At 43.5% G+C, this 25,323-nt stretch overlaps 1 protein-coding gene across 1 annotated transcript; it reads left to right on the forward strand.

The window, feature by feature from the left end:
* The first annotated feature begins 22,432 nt into the window (after window positions 1-22,432).
* On the forward strand, window positions 22,433-24,166 carry LOC134928768 (uncharacterized). Its single transcript, XM_063924771.1, has 3 exons — window positions 22,433-22,580; window positions 22,656-22,868; window positions 23,482-24,166. The coding sequence occupies exon 3, from the start codon at window positions 23,493-23,495 to the stop codon at window positions 24,159-24,161; it is 669 nt and encodes a 222-aa protein (XP_063780841.1). The 5' UTR covers window positions 22,433-22,580; window positions 22,656-22,868; window positions 23,482-23,492; the 3' UTR covers window positions 24,162-24,166.
* The last annotated feature ends 1,157 nt before the right edge of the window (window positions 24,167-25,323 follow it).

Below are 25,323 nucleotides of genomic sequence, written 5' to 3' on the forward strand. Positions count from 1 at the left end.
CCTGTACCCCTATAATAGGATTTAGTCCTTAAGGTGGTAAACAGTAACTCAATAACCATTGATGTAAAATCACATGTAAATATTTATTATTAAAAACATACAATACGTGAACACTGAAAGTGCAAGGTGACCATGGGTAATTCAAAAAAAGTGACTTGTGCTTTTTTTCTTTAGAACCCACAAAGATGCTCTCACCCTCTTACTGTGGTGCGGTGGGCTAGCTTATGAATAAGCTGGTGTGGTCCTAGGCTGAGTTAGCCAAGCACCACCGCAGAAGAATTATCAGCATGGATTCACTTCCAGTTCACCTATATTTCTCCTCAGTCCAAAGCAACGCGTTTCGGTTCCACAGAACCTTTCTCAAGAATTGGATGAGGATTTCATATCCTGTAGTGTCTTTTATACCTGGTTAATGAGCTACTCAATTGATTAATCAGTTATGATGTCACTTCCTGTCTCTGAAACCGGAAGTGACGTGTATGCGTTCCAGTGCCGTTTTTTCATAAGTTCTTTCCCTTAAAACACTTTTCTCCACTCTTATGTAGTATGCCACCTCACTGTCTGACATACCCACTTCGTAGTGTTTGGAAAAATGTCCAGATAAGCCAAAGTTTCGTCGCGCCTACGCTTCCGTTTACGCTAACCGGAAGTCACGTGGGCGCTGTCTCACATCCGCTTCCTGTCGTGGTTATGCCGCGTGTATCTCCTCCCTCCGGAAGTGATAATAATGCGGTCCATACATGCGTTCCACACGGAGCCACAGGGATCCATTACAGAGGAGCCTCTTCAGCCATCTTGTTTCAGGGATAAAGTGCTGGCGTGCATGTACTGGAAGCGGCCGGGAACACCCACTCGTTACCTTTCTTAGTGGTACTTCGTATTCCCAGCCAGTCCATCCCTTTTACCCGAGTGGGGTCCCATACCAGCTTCGTTAGTTCCACATTAGGATACATATGGAGATGGTGTTGTGGAATAAAAGATAAACAAGAAAAAAAGAGAAGAATATGAATTAAAACCATGACATGGTGGACCTATAATTGAAAACTAAAAAGAGACAGGAAGTGACATCATAACTGATTAATCAATTGAGTAGCTCATTAACCAGGTATAAAAGACACTACAGGATATGAAATCCTCATCCAATTCTTGAGAAAGGTTCTGTGGAACCGAAACGCGTTGCTTTGGACTGAGGAGAAATACAGGTGAACTGGAAGTGAATCCATGCTGATAATCCTTCTGCGGTGGTGCTCGGCTAACTCAGCCTAGGACCACACCAGCTTATTCATAAGATAGCCCACCGCACCACAGTAAGAGGGTGAGAGCATCTTTGTGGGTTCTAAAGAAAAAAAGCACAAGTCACTTTTTTTGAATTACCCATGGTCACCTTGCACTTTCAGTGTTCACGTATTGTATGTTTTTAATAATAAATATTTACATGTGATTTTACATCAATGGTTATTGAGTTACTGTTTACCACCTTAAGGACTAAATCCTATTATAGGGGTACAGGATCCCATTATTGGGGGCCCATATACATCCATACGGATCCAGCGCCAGTGGTAGTCTGTTCACCATTCTTTTCTCTCTGTAACATTGGGAATTGGTGTTTTTTCCCCCACTGAACAGTGTGTCTGGGCAGCTTTTTCTGTTTCACTGCGCAACTCTGGTATTGTACTAATTTTCTTTTGTTGATTAGTCCTTTTAAACACCTGTACATATCAGTCTGCAGCAGGGATGTTCACATTTAGGGAAACAAGGAGGAATTTATCTAAAGGATTCTTTGATGAATCCGCAATAGACTCCAATGTAGAGGATGAAGACCTCACTACTGTATTAAATAAATTAGAGAAATTGATGGTGAAAGAGAATAGGATTTGGTGGGAGGTAACCACGTTAGAACATTACCTAGTGCACCACCTAGTTCCGAAAGGTCTTAAGATCATTAAAAAATCCTCTTTCACCAATGATAATGAGGCATTCATCATGGAATGGGATAAAATTTTAACCCACTGTAGCCTGTCCCTGATGGAATTAATAATAAAAGAGAGGAAGAAAAACCTCATAGAAATAAATAAAGATATTGATTCCTTAAAAATTCTAATGGACCCATATCTGGAGGTAGAAGAAGTAAAGGAGAAGGAGAAACTCATTATACAGAAACTAGAAAGGGAAACCAAAGAACTGAAAGCAAGGAAGAAAAGAAAATTACTACGCGATTCAGAAGAACCCCAGGAGGTGCCAGAACCCCAACTTTTTGCACCAAATGTTAAAAAATTTAGGGCACCAAATAATGGGCGGGGGGGGAAATCTACTCCCACTTGGCGCCAGTGACCCAATAAACCCCACTTTGGACAAACAGGGAGGGGAAGAAATGGTGATGAGGAAAAGACAACTTTTCAGAGAAGAAATAGAAATAAACCAAAATCCCAGGAGAGAGACCGCATAGAGGGATCGACTCGGGGCAGAGTAGGAGGCCATGAGAAAACACCAAGGAAAAAATATGGAGATGAATTCTCATCTACATCCGGGAAAAATGCAGGGTATTATTCTAGAAGAATTGAAACCAATACAAGAAGAGGATATGATCCTCGTCTTGAGCCAGAATATATCCCTAGGGAAAGAAATATAGGGAATATTAGATCTGGCCATGTGTCCACCCCACAATCCGGTCGTTCTTTTTTAGAGAGAGGACACTGGATCCCAAGAAGAGAATAACTTTTTCGATCCCCAAACGTACTAAACGGGGGAAAAGAGGTGGGAAAATAACCACAAAAAAACCCAGATCCAAATCTAGAAGATCTACCAAGGAGGGACCCTCTCCAAACGATAAGGAAGATAGTCAGAATATGCAGAGCAAGATATTCAACCTCAGTTCCCATGTGCTAACTTCAGAGGAACAGAGGGTGTTATTAAAGGGGTTGAAATTTGCACCATCTAGTGATCCCAACCCTTTTGAATTATTTGTGGACCTGCAGAAGTACATCCGCAAAATCTCCCTAAAGAAATTTTTCATGGGGAAAGAAAGTGCCAATAAGAAGGACCCTGTAGAACGATCCAAGTTTAGGAAGAAGTCACATTTCTATCCTAAACATGTGAAAGGAGGCAGCATTGACTGCTTTAATTCCATTGTTACTAAAGAATTAAGAAAAATACCAAGAACGAAAAAGAAAAATCTCTCTAGAAAGGAATTCCTTGCAGTACAGAATCTACAGGAGAACAAAACCATTGTAGTAAAACCTGCAGACAAGGGGGGGGGGGGGTAGTTATCATGAATCATGATAATTACATCAAGGAGATAGAGAGACAACTGGGCGATGAGAACACGTATAAGAAATTAAAATCAGATCCTCTTGCCAACATCATTAAGAAAATAGAGGATCTAATACAAAAGGCGGTAAACCATGGGGCCATCACGGAGGAGGAGAAAAATTTCATTCTCATTGATGAGCCATCTACACCCACTATTTACGTGTTGCCAAAAGTCCATAAGGACTTATCCAACCCCCCCGGACGCCCCATTATCACAAGCACCAACAGTGTTACATCCAACTTGTCGGCTATGGTGGATTCCTTTTTACAACCATTGGTTACTAACACACTAGCGTTCTTGAAGGACACAGGAGATGTTCTTAGAAAATTAGACCGCATTGATTGGGGTACGGACAGCTCTCTAGTGAGTGCAGACGTAAGCTCACTATACACGATCATTGATTGGGATAAAGGCAAGAGAGCAGTGGAATTTTTCCTTGAAAAAAGCCCCTATAACAACACTACAAAGGAATTCATCTTAGAGGCGATTGACCTCATTTTGAGAAATAATTATTTTTATTTCCAGGGCACCTACTTTCTGCAGATCAGGGGGACCGCCATGGGCACCAGGTTTGCCCCCAGCTATGCCAACCTCTATATGGCCTACTGGGAGGCATCTACAGTGGACCCTTTGAGAGAGCTGGGGGCGGGCTTGGTATGCTGGTGGCGGTTCATTGATGACATCTTGATGGTCTGGAAAGGTAGTGAGGTATCTCTTTGCAAATTCCAGGACCTTCTCAACAGTAATCAGTTTAACATTGTGCTTACGTACACTCAGAGTAAAGAAGAATTACCCTTCTTGGATTTGAGTATATACATAGAAAACAACGAGATCTGTACTAAAACCCATCGTAAGCCAACGGACTCTAATGCCTACCTGAATATAAACAGTGAACACCACCATAGGTGGCTAGAGAATATTCCTGTTGGCCAGTACAAAAGATTGAAAAGAAATTGCACCAATAAGGCGATCTTGGACATACAGATGGATGAAATGACAGATCGTTTTCGGGAAAAAGGATATGACGATGTACTTCTAGAAAAAGCAAAAGAGAAGGTCGAGAGAATAGACAGAAAGGATTTGCTTGTAGAGAAAGAGAAGGAGCACCAAGGAGAGAATCCGTATCAATGGGCCTTCATCACGAGATATGGGGGCTATCACAAGAAGATTGAAAATATATTTAGGAACAATTGGCGTATATTGAAAGACGACCCGGTACTTGGGGACCATTTACCACACAAACCGTTGTTTATCTACAAAAAAGCCAAATGTTTGAAGGACCATTTGGTCCAGAGTAGCCTTACGGAGAATACAGGGGTCAGAAGTTGTAACAAGGGTTTCCACAGATGTGGAGAGTGTCTGATGTGCCGCACTACTAGTAAGAAGGACATACCGCGCAAAATCACTGAATTCGAAGTGAATGGTTCTAAATATAGGATTAATGACTTCGTGACCTGTCATTCCCGAAATATTGTATATTTACTGGAATGGAAATGCGGATTGATATATGTAGGAAAGACCTCGCGCCCTCTGAAAACTCGGGCTGCGGAGCATATATACAATATTCGCAAGGGGTTGGAAACCCATCCCCTATCTGACCATTTCAGGACCACACATAACAAATGTGAAGGACATCTTAAACGATTTTTAGGACTACAGCAAATCAAACCAAATTGGAAGAATAAAAATTTGGAAAAGCGACTTGCACAATGTGAAATGAAGTGGATTTTTAATTTAGATACTTTGAAACCCAGGGGGCATAATGTGGACTTCGAACTAAAGTGGTTTTTAGATTAACATATATTCGTTGGCGAGGTGCATGTCCCAGGAGTAATTTTAAATTATTTTAAATTATCCACTGATATTTTAAATTATCCACTGATATTTTATTATGATTTGCTGGTATTGATTCATTATATGTCCTTTTTAGTTTTCAATTATAGGTCCACTATGTAATGGTTTTAATTCATATTCTTCTCTTTTTTTCTTGTTTATCTTTTATTCCACAACACCATCTCCATATGTATCCTAATGTGGAACTAACGAAGCTGGTATGGGACCCCACTCGGGTAAAAGGGATGGACTGGCTGGGAATACGAAGTACCACTAAGAAAGGTAACGAGTGGGTGTTCCCGGCCGCTTCCAGTACATGCACGCCAGCACTTTATCCCTGAAACAAGATGGCTGAAGAGGCTTCTCTGTAATGGATCCCTGTGGCTCCGTGTGGAACGCATGTATGGACCGCATTATTATCACTTCCGGAGGGAGGAGATACACGCGGCATAACCACGACAGGAAGCGGATGTGAGACAGCGCCCACGTGACTTCCGGTTAGCGTAAACGGAAGCGTAGGCGCGACGAAACTTTGGCTTATCTGGACATTTTTCCAAACACTACGAAGTGGGTATGTCAGACAGTGAGGTGGCATACTACATAAGAGTGGAGAAAAGTGTTTTAAGGGAAAGAACTTATGAAAAAACGGCACTGGAACGCATACACGTCACTTCTGGTTTCAGAGACAGGAAGTGACATCATAACTGATTAATCAATTGAGTAGCTCATTAACCAGGTATAAAAGACACTACAGGATATGAAATCCTCATCCAATTCTTGAGAAAGGTTCTGTGGAACCGAAACGCGTTGCTTTGGACTGAGGAGAAATACAGGTGAACTGGAAGTGAATCCATGCTGATAATCCTTCTGTGGTGGTGCTTGGCTAACTCAGCCTAGGACCACACCAGCTTATTCATAAGCTAGCCCACCGCACCACAGTAAGAGGGTGAGAGCATCTTTGTGGGTTCTAAAGAAAAAAAGCACAAGTCACTTTTTTTGAATTACCCATGGTCACCTTGCACTTTCAGTGTTCACGTATTGTATGTTTTTAATAATAAATATTTACATGTGATTTTACATCAATGGTTATTGAGTTACTGTTTACCACCTTTAGGACTAAATCCTATTATAGGGGTACAGGATCCCGTTATTGGGGGCCCATATACATCCATACGGATCCAGCGCCAGTGGTACTCTGTTCACCATACTACTGTATGTAGTTTATAACATCATATTTATATGTAGCTTCTGTCTCTCCCCTGCGTTTTGAGTCACCAGGCACCTCCCTGACACTCTGTTGAATAGTCTATTATTGGTCTTTGACAGCATTAATTATAAATCATATATTTTATATGTCTGCGTTTGCGTTGTTAGAGTGTTGTCTCTATGGCAACTGCTATGCTTTTTCACCTAGGGGCGGGACCGCCGCTGACAGACAGGGCGACTAGTGTGCCTTCCGCTATTTCCGGGCTCTGTATGGTTTCCATAGTAACGTGACGTCACTTCCGCCTTTGCGAGTCACTTCCGCCCGGCGCGTGCCTTCCACGGCTGAGTTGAACGCACAAGCACTTCCTGGTTCTTTATTTAGTTTATTTTTAAGACCTGTAGGTCTCTGTGGCTGGCGGTTTTTGTCCCTATGGGTTCTCTGATAGATGTTAATACTGATCTGGCCAGTGTTTTTCATTTTCTGATATGATATACTACAGATTTGTAGTTTGCTCTATACCTTGAGTGACGGTGGGTGTGTCCTAGGTGTGCTCAATTAGCAGGGGTATAAATAGCTCTGTATGTGAATTGGTTGGACATGCTACTTGTGGTGTCCTGTTGCCTGGAACATTGTTTGATGTCTTGACAAAGATCACTGGGATGTGATCGAAACGTCGACTTGATGATTCAATATTAATACTACAGCTATTATTTTACAAAAAAACTGGTGAGTGCCCTCCTTTACAAATGACTGTTTATTGGAATTAACTGTTCTGTGGAGTTGAGCACCATCTTATGTGGACTCTGATGGGCAGCACAGTGCGGATATTCTCTTCTATAAATATATATACAGGTTGAGTATCCCTTATCCAAAATGCTTGGGACCAGAGGTATTTTGGATATCGGATTGTTCCGTATTTTGGAATAATTGCATACCATAATGAGATATCATGGTGATGGGACCTAAGTCAAAGCACAGAATGCATTTTTGTTACATATACACCTTATACACACAGCCGGAAGGTAATTTTAGCCAATATGTTTTGTAACTTTGTGCATTGAACAAAGTGTGTGTACATTCACACAATTCATTTATGTTTCATATACACCTTATACACACAGCCTGAAGGTCATTTAATACAATATTTTTAATAAGTTTGTGTATTAAACAAAGTTTGTGTACATTGAGCCATCAAAAAACAAAGGTTTCACTATCTCACTCTCACTCAAAAAATCAAAAAAGTCCGTATTTCGGAATATTCCGTATTTCGGAATATTTGGATATGGGATACTCAACCTGTATATGTATATATATGTATATATATATATATATATATATATATATATATATATATTAGTGATGAGCGGGTTCGGTTCCTCGGGATCCGAACCCCCCCGAACTTCACCCTTTTTTGCACGGTTCCGAGCAGACTCGGATCCTCCCGCCTTGCTCGGTTAACCCGAGCGCGCCCGAACGTCATCATCCCGCGGTCGGATTCTCGCGAGATTCGTATTCTATATAAGGAGCCACGTGTCGCCGCCATTTTTCACTCGTGCATTGGAGATGATCGAGAGAGGACATGGCTGGCGTTCTCTCAGTTTCTGTGTTCAGTGTGCTGCAAATATCTGTGCTCAGTGTGCTGCAAATATCTGTGCTCAGTGTGCTGCAAATATTTACGTTCTCTGCCTGAAAAACGCTCCATATCTGTGCTCGGTGTGCTGCAAATATCTGTGCTCAGTGTGCTAATTGCTTTATTGTGGGGACTAGGGACCACCAGTATTATATAGTATGAGGACAGTGCAGAGTTTTGCTGACCAGTGACCACCATTATTATACGTTCTCTGCCTGAAAAACGCTCCATATCTGTGCTGCATTGTAGTATATAGTAGGAGGACAGTGCAGAATTTTGCTGACCACCAGTATATATATAGCAGTACGGTACAGTAGTCCACTGCTCTACCTCTGTGTCGTCAAGTATACTATCCATCCATACCTGTGGTGCATTTAAGTTTTGCGCAGTAACTATATATAGTAGGAGGACAGTGCATAATTTTGCTGACCACCAGTATATAATATATAGCAGTATGGTACAGTAGTCCACTGCTCTACCTACCTCTGTGTCATCAAGTATACTATCCATCCATACCTGTGGTGCATTTAAGTTTTGCGCAGTATATATATAGTAGGAGGACAGTGCATAATTTTGCTGACCACCAGTATATAATATATAGCAGTACAGTAGGTCACTGCTCTACGTACCTCTGTGTCGTCAAGTATACTATCCCATCCATACCTGTGGTGCATTTAAGTTTTTGTGCACAGTATATATATAGTAGGAGGACAGTGCATAATTTTGCTGACCACCAGTATATAATATATAGCAGTACGGTACAGTAGGCCACTGCTCTACCTACCTCTGTGTCATCAAGTATACTATCCCATCCATACCTGTGGTGCATTTAAGTTTTGCGCAGTATATATATAGTAGGAGGACAGTGCATAATTTTGCTGACCACCAGTATATAATATATAGCAGTACGGTACAGTAGGCCACTGCTCTACCTACCTCTGTGTCGTCAAGTATACTATCCCATCCATACCTGTGGTGCATTTAAGTTTTGCGCAGTATATATATAGTAGGAGGACAGTGCATAATTTTGCTGACCACCAGTATATAATATATATCAGTACGGTACAGTAGGCCACTGCTCTACCTACCTCTGTGTCGTCAAGTATACTATCCCATCCATACCTGTGGTGCATTTAAGTTTTGCGCAGTATATATATATATATATATATATATAGTAGGAGGACAGTGCATAATATTGCTGACCACCATTATATAATATATAGCAGTATGGTACAGTAGGCCACTGCTCTACCTACCTCTGTGTCGTCAAGTAAACTATCCCATCCATACCTGTGTTGCATTTAAGTTTTGCGCAGTAAATATATAGTAGGAGGACAGTGCATAATTTTGCTGACCACCAGTATATAATATATAGCAGTATGGTACAGTAGGCCACTGCTCTACCTACCTCTGTGTCATCAAGTATACTATCCCATCCATACCTGTGGTGCATTTAAGTTTTGCGCAGTATATATATAGTAGGAGGACAGTACATAATTTTGCTGACCACCAGTATATAATATATAGCAGTATGGTACAGTAGGCCACTGCTCTACCTACCTCTGTGTTGTCAAGTATACTATCAATCCATACCTGTGGTGCATTTAAGTTTTTGTGCGCAGTATATATATAGTAGTAGGACAGTGCATAATTTTGCTGACCACCAGTATATAATATATAGCAGTACGATACAGTAGGCCACTGCTCTACCTACCTCTGTGTCGTCAAGTATACTATCCCATCCATACCTGTGGTGCATTTAAGTTTTGCGCAGTATATATATAGTAGGAGGACAGTGCATAATTTTGCTGACCACCAGTATATAATATATAGCAGTACGATACAGTAGGCCACTGCTATACCTACCTCTGTGTCATCAAGTATACTATCCCATCCATACCTGTGGTGCATTTAAGTTTTGCGCAGTATATATATATAGTAGGAGGACAGTGCATAATTTTGCTGACCACCAGTATATAATATATAGCAGTACGGTACAGTAGGCCACTGCTCTACCTACCTCTGTGTCGTCAAGTATACTCAGGGCCGGTTCTAAGACCTGTGGCGCCCCGGGCAAAATATGGGGGGGTGGCTTCAATTGGGGGCGTGGTCACGACGCTGCAAGAAAATAAATAAATAAATAAAAAGAATACTTACCATCCCCGTTCCTGATCCAGACCCCCTCCGCCGGCGGCACCGCTCTTCTCCCCTCTCTCTTCTCTTCGATCTATGGGAGAGACGTTATTACGTCTCTCCCATAGAACAGCATAGACACTAGAGGTCAATTATGACCCCTAGTGTCTGTGCCACTATGCTGTGCGGTGCGCGATGACGTCATCGCGCATCGCACAGCAAAGGTCCTCTACACGAAGGGAAACTAGACCGTAGCGTCCAGTTTCCCTTCATGGAGAGGACCTTTGCAGTGCGGTGCGCGATGACGTCATCGCGCACCGCACAACTAAGGTCCTCTCAATGAAGGGAAACTAGACGCTACGCGTCTGGTTCCCTTCAAAGCGGGGGGGCACAGCAGGGCACTGCGGGGGGCACAGTGGCGGATCTTGCCCTGGTGCGGCGCCCTCCGGAAGGCGCCGGCGCCCTCCGGAAGGCGGCGCCCCGGGCAAAAGTACCGCTTGCCCGTGGCAAGAACCGCCACTGAGTATAGTATCCATCCATACCTGTGGTGCATTTCAGTTGTGCGCAGTATATATAGTAGTAGGCCATTGCTATTGATATATTACTGGCATATAATTCCACACATTAAAAAATGGAGAACAAAAATGTGGAGGGTAAAATAGGGAAAGATCAAGATCCACTTCCACCTCGTGCTGAAGCTGCTGCCACTAGTCATGGCCGAGACGATGAAATGCCATCAACGTCATCTGCCAAGGCCGATGCCCAATGTCATAGTAGAGAGCATGTAAAATCCCAAAAAATAAAGCTCAGTAAAATGACCCAAAAATCTAAATCAAAATCGTCTGAGGAGAAGCGTAAACTTGCCAATGTGCCATTTACGACACGGAGTGGCAAAGAACGGCTGAGGGCCTGGCCTATGTTCATGGCTAGTGGTTCAGCTTCACATGAGGATGGAAGCACTCATCCTTCTGTTAGAAAACCTAAAAGAGTTAAGATGGCAAAAGCACAGCAAAGAACTGTGCGTTCTTCTAAATCACAAATCCCCAAGGAGAGTCCAATTGTGTCGGTTGCGATGCCTGACCTTCCCAACACTGGACGGGAAGAGGTGGCGCCTTCCACCATTTGCACGCCTCCTGCAAGTGCTGGAAGGAGCACCCGCAGTCCAGTTCCTGATAGTCAAATTGAAGATGTCACTGTTGAAGTACACCAGGATGAGGATATGGGTGTTGCTGGCGCTGGGGAGGAAATTGACAAGGAGGATTCTGATGGTGAGGTGGTTTGTTTAAGTCAGGCACCCGGGGAGACACCTTTTGTCCGTGGGACGAATATGGCCATTGACATGCCTGGTCAAAATACAAAAAAAAATCACCTCTTCGGTGTGGAATTATTTCAACAGAAATGCGGACAACTGGTGTCAAGCCGTGTGTTGCCTTTGTCAAGCTGTAATAAGTAGGGGTAAGGACGTTAACCACCTAGGAACATCCTCCCTTATACGTCACTTGGAGCGCTTTCATCCGAAGTCATTGACAAGTTCAAAAACTTTGGGTGACAGCGGAAGCAGTCCACTGACAACTAAATCCCTTCCTCTTGTAACCAAGCTCCTGCAAACCACACCACCAACTCCCTCAGTGTCAATTTCCTCCTTACACAGGAAAGCCAATAGTCCTGCAAGCCATGTCACTGTCAAGTCTGACGAGTCCTCTCCTGCCTGGGATTCCTCCAATGCATTCTTGAGTGTAACGCCTACTGCTGCTGGCGCTGCTGTTGTTGCTGCTGGGAGTCGATCGTCATCCCAGAGGGGAAGTCGGAAGACCACTTGTACTACTTCCAGTATGCAATTGACTGTCCAACAGTCCTTTGCGAGGAAGATGAAATATCACAGCAGTCATCCTGCTGCAAAACGGATAACTCAGGCCTTGGCAGCCTGGGTGGTGAGAAACGTGTTTCCGGTATCCACCGTTAATTCACAGGGAACTAGAGAATTGATTGAGGTACTGTGTCCCCGGTACCAAATACCATCTAGGTTCAATTTCTCTAGGCAGGCGATACCGAAAATGTACACAGACGTCAGAAAAAGAGTCACCAGTGTCCTAAAAAATGCAGTTGTACCCAATGTCCACTTAACCACGGACATGTGGACAAGTGGAGCAGGGCAGACTCAGGACTATATGACTGTGACAGCCCACTGGGTAGATGTATTGCCTCCTGCAGCAAGAACAGCAGCGGCGGCACCAGTAGCAGCATCTCGCAAACGCCAACTCGTTCCTAGGCAGGCTACGTTTTGTATCACCGCTTTCCATAAGAGGCACACAGCTGACAACCTCTTACGGAAACTGAGGAACATCATCGCAGAATGGCTTACCCCAATTGGTCTCTCCTGGGGATTTGTGACATCAGACAACACCACCAATATGTGCGTGCATTACATGTGGGCAAATTCCAGCACGTCCCATGTTTTGCACATACATTGAATTTGGTGGTGCAGAATTATTTAAAAAATGACAGGGGCGTGCAAGAGATGCTGTCGGTGGCCCGAAGAATTGCGGGCCACTTTTGGCATTCAGCCACCGCGTGCCGAAGACTGGAGCACCAGCAAACAGTCCTGAACCTGCCCTGCCATCATCTGAAGCAAGAGGTGGTAACGAGGGGGAATTCAACCCTCTATATGCTTCAGAGGATGGAGGAGCAGCAAAAGGCCATTCAAGCCTATACAGCTACCTACGATATAGGCAAAGGAGGGGGAATGCACCTGACTCAAGCACAGTGGAGAATGATTTCAACGTTGTGCAAGGTTCTGCAACCCTTTGAACTTGCCACACGTGAAGTCAGTTCAGACACTGCCAGCCTGAGTCAGGTCATTCCCCTCATCAGGCTTTTGCAGAAAAAGCTGGAGGGATTGAAGGTGGAGCTAAAATGGAGCGATTCCGCTAGGCATGTGGGACTTGTGGATGGAGCCCTTAATTCGCTTAACCAGGATTCACGGGTGGTCAATCTGTTGAAATCTGAGCACTACATTTTGGCCACCGTGCTCGATCCTAGGTTTAAAGCCTACGTTGGATCTCTCTTTCTGGCAGACACAAGTCTGCAGAGGTTCAAAGACCTGCTGGTGAGACACTTGTCAAGTCAAGCGGAACATGACCCGTCAACAGCTCCTCCTTCACATTCTCCCGCAACTGGGGCTGCGAGGAAAAGGCTAAGAATTCCGAGCCCATCCGCTGGCGGTGATGCAGGGCAGTCTGGAGCGAGTGCTTCATTTTTCTTTGCATCATGTGCTGTTTGGGGACTATTTTTTGAAGTGCCATCCTGTCTGACACTGCAGTGCCACTCCTAGATGGGCCAGGTGTTTGTGTCGGCCACTTGGGTCGTTTAGCTTAGTCACACAGCTACCTCATTGCGCCTCTTTTTTTGCTTTGTATCATGTGCTGTTTGGGGACAATTTTTTTAATCTGCCATCCTGTCTGACACTGTAGTGCCACTCCTAGATGAGCCAGGTGTTTGTGTCGGCCACTTGGGTCACTTAGCTTAGCCATCCAGCGACCTTGGTGCGCCTCTTTTTTTCTTTGCATCATGTGCTGTTTGGGGACTATTTTTTAAATCTGCCATCCTGTCTGACACTGCAGTGCCACTCCTAGATGGGCCAGGTGTTTGTGTTGGCCACTTGGGTCGCTTAGCTTAGTCATACAGCGACCTCGGTGCAAATTTTAGGACTAAAAATAATATTGTGAGGTGTGAGGTGTTCAGAATAGACTGGAAATGAGTGGAAATTATGGTTATTGAGGTTAATAATACTATGAGATCAAAATGACCCCCAAATTCTATGATTTAAGCTGTTTTTGAGGGTTTTTTGTAAAAAAACACCCGAATCCGACAAAAAAATTTCAGGGAGGTTTTGCCAAAATGCGTCCGAATCCAAAACACGGCCGCAGAACCGAATCCAAAACCAAAACACAAAATTTCCGGTGCACATCACTAATATATATATATATATATATGTGTATATATATATATATATGTATATATATATATGTATATATTTTCATATACAGGTTGAGTATCCCATATCCAAATATTCCGAATTACGGAATATTCCAAAATACTGACTTTTTTGAGTGAGAGTGAGATAGTGAAACCTTTGTTTTTTGATAACTCAATGTACACAAACTTTGTTTAATACACAAAGTTATTAAAAATATTGTATTAAATGACCTTCAGGCTGTGTGTATAAGGTGTATGTGAAACATAAATGAATTGTGTGAATGTAGACACACTTAGTTTAATGTACAAAGTTCTAAAAAATATTGGCTAAAATGACCTTCAAGCTGTGTGTATAAGGTGTATATGAAACATAAATGCATTCTGTGCTTAGACTTAGGTCCCATCACCATGATATCTCATTATGGTATACAATTATTCCAAACTACGGAAAAATCCGATATCCAAAATACCTCTAGTCCCAAGCATTTTGGATAAGGGATACTCAACCTGTATATATATAAAGATCAAAGTCCGCGCATAAACCAATTTGTCCCAGGTGTTATGTCACAGCATGTAGTGCAGGCTCATCCGCTCCAGCCAGGAGACAGGAATTTCTGAAAAGTAACATGTAAGGAGAGCGCACTCGTGAATAATGTAATAAGACACCTTTACTAGTGTAAAATATCCACATTATTATTATCCTTTATTTATATGGCGCCACAAGGGTTCCGCAGCGCCCAATTACAGAGTACATAAACAAATAATCAAACAAGAAAACAGCAACTTACAGTTGACGACAATATAGGACAAGGACAGGGTAAATAAACATAGCTACATCAGCAGATGACACTGGAATAAGTATCAGGTGGCAGAAGACTGCTGGATTTGGTGCAGCTGAAGATTATTAAAGTAAGAAAAGTGTAAGCACATGAGGGAAGAGGGCCCTGCTCGTGAGAGCTTACATTCTAACGGGGAGGGGTAGACAGACAGGGGTGAGACAGATGGGGTACATAGAGAGCGTGGAACAGAGGTTTAGGATGAGATTTGGCTGGGTTTGGTGTAGAAGTGGGTCTTGAGAGCCCGTTTGAAGTTTTTTAGAGAGGTGGAGAGTCTGAGGGGAAGAGGTAGGGAATTTCAGAGAAGTGGTGCAGCGCGTGAAAAATCTTGGAGGTAGGAGTGGGAGGAAGTAATCTGTAGGCAGGATAGTCGGCGAGCATTAGCAGAGCGAAGAGGACGGGTGGGAGTGTAAAGCGAGATAAGATCAGAGATGTAGATGGGAGAGGAGTGGGTGAGGGCTTTGTAAGCAAGTGTGAGAAGCTTGAAATGGATTCTGAAAGGGAAGGGGAGCCAGTGAAGGTCTAGTAAGAGAGGAGAGGTGGACGTAGTGCGTTTGGTGAGGAAAATGAGCCGGGCAGCAACATTGAGGATAGATTGGAGTGGAGAGAGGTATTTGTCAGGAATGCCAGTCAGGAGGAGATTACAGTAGTCCAGTCTGGAGATGACCAGTGAGTGGATAAGAGTCTTAGTAGCATCCTGGGTCAGAAAGGGTCTGATCCTGGAAATATTTTTTAGATGAAAACGGCAGGTTTGTGAGAGGTGCTGAATGTGAGGTTTGAAGGAGAGGGAGAAGTCAAGGATTACTCCAAGACAGCGCACTTGGGGGGTAGAGGAGATAGTAGTGCCATCAATAGATAATGAGATTGTAGGAGGTGAGGTTATGCGGGAGGGAGGGAAGATGATCAGCTCGGTCTTAGACATGTTAAGTTTAAGAAAGCGCTGGGACATCCAGGAAGAGATAGCAGAGAGACAGTTGGAGATACGAGTGAGGAGAGTAGGGGAGAGGTCTGGAGAGGGAAGATAGATTTGAGTGTCATCAGCATAAAGATGATATTGGAAACCAAAAGAACTAATGAGCTTACCTAGTGAGGATGTATAGAGAGAGAAGAGAAGAGGACCAAGGACAGAACCTTGGGGTACCCCTACAGTTAGTGGAAGTGAGGGGGAGGTGGAGTCATGAGAGGAGACAGAGAATGAACGGTTAGAAAGGTAGGACGACAACCAAGAGAGGGCAGTGTCACGTAGACCAATGGAGTGAAGGATTTGCAGTAGGAGTGGATGGTCCACAGTGTCAAAAGCAGCAGAGAGATCAAGTAGAATAAGTAGAGAGTAGTGTCCCTTAGATTTAGCAGCATGGAGGTCATTGCATAGTTTTGTAAGGGCAGTTTCAGTGGAGTGGAGAGGACGGAAGCCAGATTGGAATGGGTCAAGCAGTGAGTGTGAGGAAAGAAAGGAAGTAAGGCGGTTGTAGACAATACGCTCAAGGAGTTTGGAGGCAAAAGGGAGGAGAGAGATGGGTCGGTAGTTGGAGAGAGTGTTTGGATCAAGGGTAGGTTTTTTAAGAATAGGAGAGATGAGTGCATGCTTGAAGGCAGAGGGGACAGTGCCTGATGATAGGGAGAGATTGAGAAGGTGGGAAAGATGGGAACAAGCAGAAGAAGAGAGGTAGCGGAGGAGGCGGGAGGGGATAGGGTCAAGTGGGGAGGTGGCGAGGGGACAGGAACGAATGAGGGCCATGACTTCCTCTCCAGATGCATGGGAGAAAGATGACAGAGTTGGTGCGAGGGATGGGGAGGGTTGGTAAGGGATGGGAGAAGGCTGGTTACTGATGGTCTGGTGTGATGTGATGTCCTGACGTATGGAGTCAATTTTGGATGTGAAGTAAGTGGCAAAGTCAAGAGCAGAGAGTGAGGAAGGGAGACGAGGTGGAGGTGGGCAGAGGAGTGAGTTGAGAGTGGCAAAGAGGCGCCGGGGGTTGGAAGACTGGGAGGAGATGAGGTTCTTGAAGTATGACTGTTTAGCAAGAGAAAGGACAGCACTGAAGGATGAAAGCATAAGTTTGAAATGGAGGAAGTCTGCCTTAGAGCGTGATTTCCTCCAGTGTCGCTCAGCAGTACGTGAGCATTTTTGCAGATATCTGGTGCATTTGGTGTGCCAGGGTTGAGGTGTTAATTTGCGAGGGTGAATAGTGGTTGGTGGAGCAACAGAGTCAAGAGCAGAAGTAAGGGAAGCATTGTATGTGGAAGTGGCTTGTTCAGGGCATGAGAGAGAGAGAATAGGAGAGAGAAGTGAGTCAAACAGGGAGGAAAGGAATGTGGTGTCAATAGCTTCAATGTTACGCTTAGTGATGGTAGCCTTAGGAGGTAGAGATGGGGAAGTCGAGAGAGATAGGTTAAAGGAGAGCAGGTGGTGGTCAGAGAGGGGAAATGGGGAGTTGGAAAAATCAGAAATATCACAGCGGTGAGAGAAGACCAGATCCAGTGAGCTCCCATTCACATGGGAGGGTGAGGAGGTCCACTGGGAGAGACCAAGTGAAGAGGTGAGGTTAAGGAGTTTAGAGGCAGGGGATTGTGTGGGGATGTCAATAGGGATGTTGAAATCGCCTAGAATAATGGTGGGAATGTCAGAAGAGAGGAAGTGAGGAAGCCAGGAAGCAAAGTTGTCGATGAATTTGGAAGCAGTGCCAGGGGGGCGGTAAATGACAGCTACTCTAAGATGGACTGGTTGGAAGAGGCGTATGGCGTGGACCTCAAATGTAGAGAATATAAGGGATGGTTCTGGTGGTATGAGTTGGTAGGAGTAACTAGAAGGTAAAAGGACCCCAACACCACCCCCATGGCGACCCCCAGGTTGGGGTGTGTGTGTGTGTGTGAATGTGAGGCCCCCAGCAGAGAGAGCAGCAGCAGAAGTAGTGTCAGAGGGTGTAATCCAAGTTTCAGTAATGGCTAGTAGGTGTAGGGAGTTGGAAATGAAAAGGTCATGAGTGGGGACCAGTTTGTTACAAACAGATCTGGCATTCCAGAGTGCACAGGATAGGGGGTATGAGTTTGTGGGAGAGATGTGAATGAGATTTTCAGGGTTGCTGTAGCGATGAGGTGGGATTAACTTTGAGGGCAGGGATGATGAGAGAGTAGTGATGGTACGGGTGCCTGAGCTAGGAGGGGAAACTGCAGGAGGTGGGCAGGGAGGGAGGTCAGTGTGATGTGGATGGGGGTGTGGGCAGGTGACAGGGAAGGGAGAGAGGGAGCAGGGCTGAGTTGTGGGGTAGCAGGACCATGGGGCAGAGGTGAATGAAAGTGGGGTAACAGGAAAGGTGGGGGTAGGAAACAGAGGGATGGAGGGGAGACAGAGGAGGGGAGAGAGGAGGAGGTGTAGGAGACTAGGGGGGAAGGATAAAGATACATTATTAGGTAGACACTGAGTGATGTGGGGAGTATAGGAAAGCCTTGACATAGTGTTAAGTAGGTAAATAGGTTGAGGGAAAGTGGAAGTAGGAGAGGAGACTGCAAGTGAATCCAAGCAGAAGATTTGCTGAAATGCAGGTGAGAAAAGCAGTGTAGGCTCAAGGGGTGTAGATTTAGTATGAAAAGAGTCAAAAGCGTAGATAAAGTGGTTGCAGAAATGTATTTGGAGTGTAAGAAATGAAAGGATTGTGAGAGGTTTAAGAAGCAATGGTAATTATGTTAGATTTTTTTAAGTGTTTGCAGGTTAAATTGCATTGGTGCAGCTGTGCTTAAAAAACAAAATTACAATGCAGATACAAGCATTTGGAGGTGAAATGGACGGTTTTTGAAATGTCCAAGTAAGGTATTTCCGTGCTATTTAATCAGATGCAACAATCAGGAGGTAAGTGATCTGAAGAGTAAGTGACTCACATTTGTTATTAGTTCTTCAGTTTTTTTTGGTTTTGTTTGATTGTTGTGCTTCTGTGTTCCTTCTTTTTCACTTCGATTGAACGCTGATTGAACGCTGCTGTTATGTGTCAATTTTATCACGCTTTGATAAAATGCACGCTTCGATACTAAATGCACAGCCAAACGGCTTTGCACAGCCTACACCAGTGGACTTAAGTAGAAGACTATTACAAGTGAAACCAATAATTGAAATCTGTAACCACACCCCACCCCCTCAAATGCAAGGCAATAAATTACCTTAAAAACAACAACCAGGCATTCCACAAAGAATAAACTGGGTCTATCTCATTCAGAACTTAAAAAAGTACTTCAAAATCACATACTATGCAATAATTTTACAATTGTAATTACCCAGCAGAATTAGCTTTGCATGTATAGATCTAATGCAGCAGAATATGATGGTAGCTGTAGTCAATTGTAATTACCCAGCAGAATTAGCTTTGCATGTATAGATCTAATGCAGCAGAATATGATGGTAGCTGTAGTCAATTGTAATTACCCAGCAGAATTAGCTTTGCATGTATAGATCTAATGCAGCAGAATATGATGGTAGCTGTAGTCAATTGTAATTACCCAGCAGAATTAGCTTTGCATGTATAGATCTAATGCAGCAGAATATGATGGTAGCTGTAGTCAATTGTAATTACCCAGCAGAATTAGCTTTGCATGTATAGATCTAATGCAGCAGAATATGATGGTAGCTGTAGTCAATTGTAATTACCCAGCAGAACATACATGTAAGTAATAGAAGGCAATCTTAGCCGGCTCCACATTAACGATCACTCAAGTACAGCGTTGTCCACACAGTGATGTCCACAATCTACGTAGGTAAGCCACGCGCCAACGCATTTTGTCATCAAGGGACTTCGTCAGGAGGTATAATTACTGTCCATAGGTCCACACTTATAAAGACCAAACTCACTCACCATTGGGCAACCGTTAATGAACATTTTAAAGGGCTCCACAACCCAATATACATTTACATCAGCAGCCGATAAATTAACTAGTTAAAAACACAACATTATCACACATAATATTCAAATAACAACAATTACATAAAAAAATAAGGACATTTTGTATTCATATAATACAGCCAACAGCGTGATTTCACCAAGAGCTGCCGGCCGCACATACACAGTTAATCCCTTTGTAAAAACAATATGTAAACACATATCACGCAATTACATTACTTCTTAAAAATATATCTATATACATATGTAACCATTTACAATATCAAGCATATCAAAAGAGTATCTTTAAATAAAAAACAGATTATTGTTTAGCAGCAGCCGTAGCCGGTGATGTTACAAATTGCTACGAGAAAAAAGAAACACATATTAGATGTATGTTGCTAATATCAAGCATATTCACATTTATATCATAAGGCGCACATAGCAACTAAGGAACCAATTTTCTTTACAAAAAGAACCCCCCAAAAAGAGATTCAAGACCACATGAGGGATTAAATTTGCAGGGAAATCACAGAAGGGACTCGGAGGGGACGTGAAGTCACATCTGCTCAAATTCAGTACAAGCCAAAACGTTTAAGGATCCACGCCGGGTATAAACCAACTGACAGCATGCACCCCCGCACTGGTCTGTATCTAAACTAATTTAGATACAGACGTTATCTCCCATCCGGTAGATAACGTACCCAAAGTGTAAATCCAGAAAGTTTCACATTGGGATAATAACTTCAAAATATCCCCCCCTCTATCACCAATACAAACTGCTCAATGGCCTTAAATGAAAGACTTTCTATCCTAGATTCACAACAGTCTAAAAAGTGTCGGGGAACACTATGGGGTAAATTTACTAAGATTCATATTTTCCAGTTTCAGGTCCAAGTTCAATCACGACTGACATCGACAGTGTAAAATTGCAACTTTTTGAATTGATTACGACTAATTTACTAAGCTGTCGTATTTGTGTTTTTCTTTTGTTCCGATGTCGATGTCATTCGTGGTTTTCTGCTGTAGAATGCGGCCGATTTTGTTGTTTCGCGGCCGTGTTTGTGGGTTTTTTTTACGACTGCGTCACATGTCTGTTACGGCAGTGATTTTGATATTGCGGCCGCGTTTTTAGTCCTAAGTTTCGTTTTTGTCACGCGTCCGTGATTGGTTGTATTCGTGAAGGAGTGTCTGTGCACAGTACTATAAAACCGCCCCAAACACACCGCACCTCGTGGGTTTAGCTAGTGGAGAGGAGAGAGGAAGGTGTATTTGGAGTTGGTGAGTTTGGTGGAGTTTTTGGAGGATTTGGGGAGGAGTTTTGTGATTGTTGAGTGCTGTACTGTGTGTGTAAGTAGTCTTGTCATATTTGTAGTATTGTTTTTTCTCAGTTTGTCAACTTTTTTGTCCTTGTTATTTTTTTTTAGTCTTTTGTCATTGTTTGTGAGTGAGTGAGTGAGTGAGTGAGTGAGTGAGTGAGTGAGTGAGCGTGTGTGTTGGCTGTGTGGTGTGTAGTAGTAGTAGTAGTGGAGGAGTGTGTTTTGTGTATTTATTTTTCAGTGTTTTTTGTCGTTTGTCCTCATGTCAGACTCAGAGGTCAGTGTGGTGGCGGAGGTTAGTGAGGTGGAGGCTGGTAGTGAGGTGGAGGCTGTTAGTGAGGTGGAGGGGGTTAGTGAGAGGGAGGAGGTTAGTGAGGAGGAGGAGGAGGGGGTGCCTGTTGCTGCATTCTCCAGTGATAGTGATGGTGTTGTGGCTCCGCAGCCACGCACCACTACCAAGACTGGCAGGAATATTAAGTTCAGCTATGCTGAAAACATGGCGTTGGTGCGTGAGCTGATGAAGCACCATCGCCAATTGTTTGGTCAGGATGCTGGCAAGGTGTCCTCCCGCAGGAAGTCTGTCCTGTGGGGGCAAGTAATAGTTGCCGTCAATAGTGAGGGTGTGGTGAGGCGGACTGAGGACACGTGTCGCAAGAGGTTCTATGACATAAAGCGGCGTGTCAAGGCCAAGATGGCCAAAGAGGCAAAATCAGCCCGCAAAACCGGAGGTGGCCCCCCTTTCCGAGCAACCTATCGGGAGTGGGAGGAGCCTGTGCGGGCATTGATTCCTGCAGAAGTGGTGTCTGCAACTCATGTCCGGGATTCGGACCGACCCACGCAGGATGGTGAGTTGGATTTGTTAAATTTATTTTAAAATGTCCTCTAAATGTTTTTTTTTTTTTTTTTTTAAGGTTAAAGGATGCAAAAATTGTTGGTCAGATATTGCACAAAGGTGTGTTTGTGTTTAGAAATTGCATTTTCCATCTTGCCTTGGCTGTATTTTTTATTTAATTTTGCACAAAAACAGGTGCAATGCCTGCTGGTATGTGTATTTGCAATAATAATTTTGCGATATTGCTTGGACATCGGTGCTGTATCTAATAGCATTTTTAAATATTTTATTTATTTACTTCAAAAAAAAGGTTCCTACAAATTCAAAATTTCATTGTGGTTAAATTTGCAAGTATTCAATCTATGCAATATCTGACACATAATTCTCAAATGTAACTGATTTATTTGGTGCAACACCATGTACATTTTGATATACACCACAAATTAAGGAAGCACGAAGATCTTAAGCAGAAATTAGTTTAAATTAGAATACCTAATATATGGTTACAGTACACTAAGGCTTTGCAGTTATAATTTTTACACAAAGCATGGTAATAATGTTTGCTCCACTTTTTCTACAGTCCGACAGACCAGCCGGCCAGACAGGCCTCAGACAACTCAGGATGATGCTGGGATTGCAGGTAAGACTTCACTGTAGTCACATATTCTGCAAACACATAGAAGTACAAAATATTAATGTTTATATATTCTCATAGGTTCTGCTTCTGTAAGCCGACCTCCTGTAAGGCGCCCATCACAGGGCTCGGGGCACTTACCCAGGAGGCCAAGTAAGACACGGCGTCTTGGCACGGAATCTGCGGATCCATCTTCCCCACCCAGGCGGCGCATTTCTGCAGTGTCACCCCAGCCACCACTGGCACTATTGGCGAGTCCACAGAGTGATGAGCCCCGATCACCTCAGTTATCTGGTGAGTCAAAACAGAAACAAACACATAGCAAATAATCTACACAGTACAGTTACTATGTTGTGAGTTGGAGTTGAGATTACATGTTTGCCATAACAAGCAATGTGATGTTACGTCTTCAATTGTTAAAGGTGCAAATGCTTAATTTTTCTATGTCTTAGTGGTTGATATCGCCAACATCATTTTTAAAATCGAACATACATTTGTTAAAATATTGGCCACACACGTGCACATAAAAATAATTTAAAAACCAAAAAAAAAAAAAAAACCACCCTCCACAACATTATAGTGTTCACACATCTACCCTGTCCGGTATGTAGACTGCTTACTTGCTCCGCTCCTCTGGACTATCCAGGTAAGCAGTCTATATCGTGGACAGGGGAGGTGACATAACACTGTAATGCTGTGGAGGGGAGGTAGTTAGGTGAGGATTACGCAAGTCTGTCTATGTGCACGCCTGTGATGGTATATATGTTTTTGGAGAAAAAACAAATTATATGTTTAGAAAAACAACTCTAAAAACTTGAGAAATGGAGTATTATGAATGTAGTAATGTGTAGAACTAGCAAATATATTTTAAGAAAAATAAACATTGCATGTTGGCCACCCCATACAGAGCCCAGCTTGATGGCCGACGTGGACCAGCAGGGACAAGACCAACAGGCAACCTTCACACTGCAACTAACACCTGTTGACCCGAGCCAGCCAATACAGCTGCAGGATATCCCCCAAGCCTCCATGAGTCCACAACTGGCACAAGCTCCACCCCAGCCACAAATACCAGATGACTTTTGGGCCAGTTGGACAAGCCAACAGGCACAAAGCAATGCCAGCCTGACCGCACATACCCAACACCTTGCCAGTCTGCCCCATCATCTACCGCGCATTAGTCGCAACTCGGGCAGACTGATTGTCCAAGTAGGCCGAATCGCAACATCGATGGAGCAAATACGGGCAGACAACAACCAAATGCTGGCTCATTTAACGCGCATCATTGATGAGCAACAGCGCCATCAGCAGGCACTCGTACAACTCATTCAGCACAACCAGGTTGTGAATGAGTCTTTATCCCGGATTGTAGCCAGCCACACTGCAACCAACACACAACTTAATGCTAGCATAAATAATTTGAGCAACAACATAACATTGATGGCAGCTCAACAAGTGACCTCCAGCTCTGGAACCACGACCCCTATCCAAACGCCAGTAACCTCCCCTGTTCGGCGTTCCTCCCGAGCACGTGCCAGTGAGCCAGCACAAAGCACAGCACCCAGCACACACAAGCGGAAAAAATAAGACTTTTGACAAATTAGATTTACGCAATAAAAATTTTGATTTGACAAACACACAACTTCCTGTGTCCGTCTCAAACATTGTAGAAGCTGCTATGTATGTATGTATGTTTTTCATGGGTAATGACTGAAAATGTATTTATAACATAAACTAAGTACAATGTACACACCACTATAAACAACAAACAGTAAGTAACAAAACACACAATTGAAAGTATTGCAAAGTGTTTAGTCAAGGATAATTACATCCGACAAAAACTTACCAGAAAAATACCGCTGGATCACTTCTTGCCGTACCTGCCTCCCTAAATATGTACTCACACTGTCACCAGATGGTTCTAACTCCTCTGCTTGCTGACTGCTTTCTCCCTCATCATGTGCCAGATGTTGACTTAAACACAGATTATGGAGAAAACAGCAGCAGAACACAATTCTAGTCACCTTTGAGGGACTATACAACAAAAGGCCTGCAGATTTATCCAGACACCGAAACCGTGACTTCAGCACACCAAAACATCTTTCTATCACATTCCGCGTAGCCTTATGTGCATGATTGTAACTGTGTTCAGCAGGAGAATCAGGTTGGGACAATGGAGTAAGGAGCCAAGAGTAGCAGCCGTAACCCCCATCACCTGAAAAACAGATATAGTCAACATTACTACATGTGTTAGATTATTCATTCCCCTAGTCAAAACTAGAGTTTGTGGTTAAAAGACATACACACCAAACATTTTATACATACCCAACAGCCAGCCATCAGGCATTTGTCCGGCCTCAAATTTATCGAAGAGCGATGACTGACTGAGGATGAAGGAGTCATGGCAGCCACCAGGGTAACCTGCAACAACACTCATAATTTTAAAGTTTGCATCACAGACCACCTGGACATTAGTTGATTGGGCCAGATGTCTATTCGTATATATGTATTGGCGGCCCCTAGGTGATCTCAGCTGAACGTGTGTGCAATCTATGGCCCCCAGCACATTGGGCATGCCAGCAAGCTCATAGAAAGCTACCCTGACAGCACGCCACTCCGACTCCTCGGTAGGGAAGCAGATTGAGGCATTAATATGTGGATCCAAGACATCCAAAACCTGAGTGGACATTAAACAAGCTAAGGTGAGTGTCATGTTAGGTATTCTATACAATACTGTGTTGTTTGTACT

This window comes from Pseudophryne corroboree, chromosome 5 (assembly GCF_028390025.1).
Source record: "Pseudophryne corroboree isolate aPseCor3 chromosome 5, aPseCor3.hap2, whole genome shotgun sequence".
Classification (NCBI taxonomy): Eukaryota; Metazoa; Chordata; class Amphibia; order Anura; family Myobatrachidae; genus Pseudophryne; species Pseudophryne corroboree.

What these genes read in the sequence shown, in the direction of transcription:
- LOC134928768 (XM_063924771.1), top strand. Translation starts at nt 23,493, where the DNA reads ATGGCCGACGTGGACCAGCAGGGACAAGACCAACAGGCAACCTTCACA.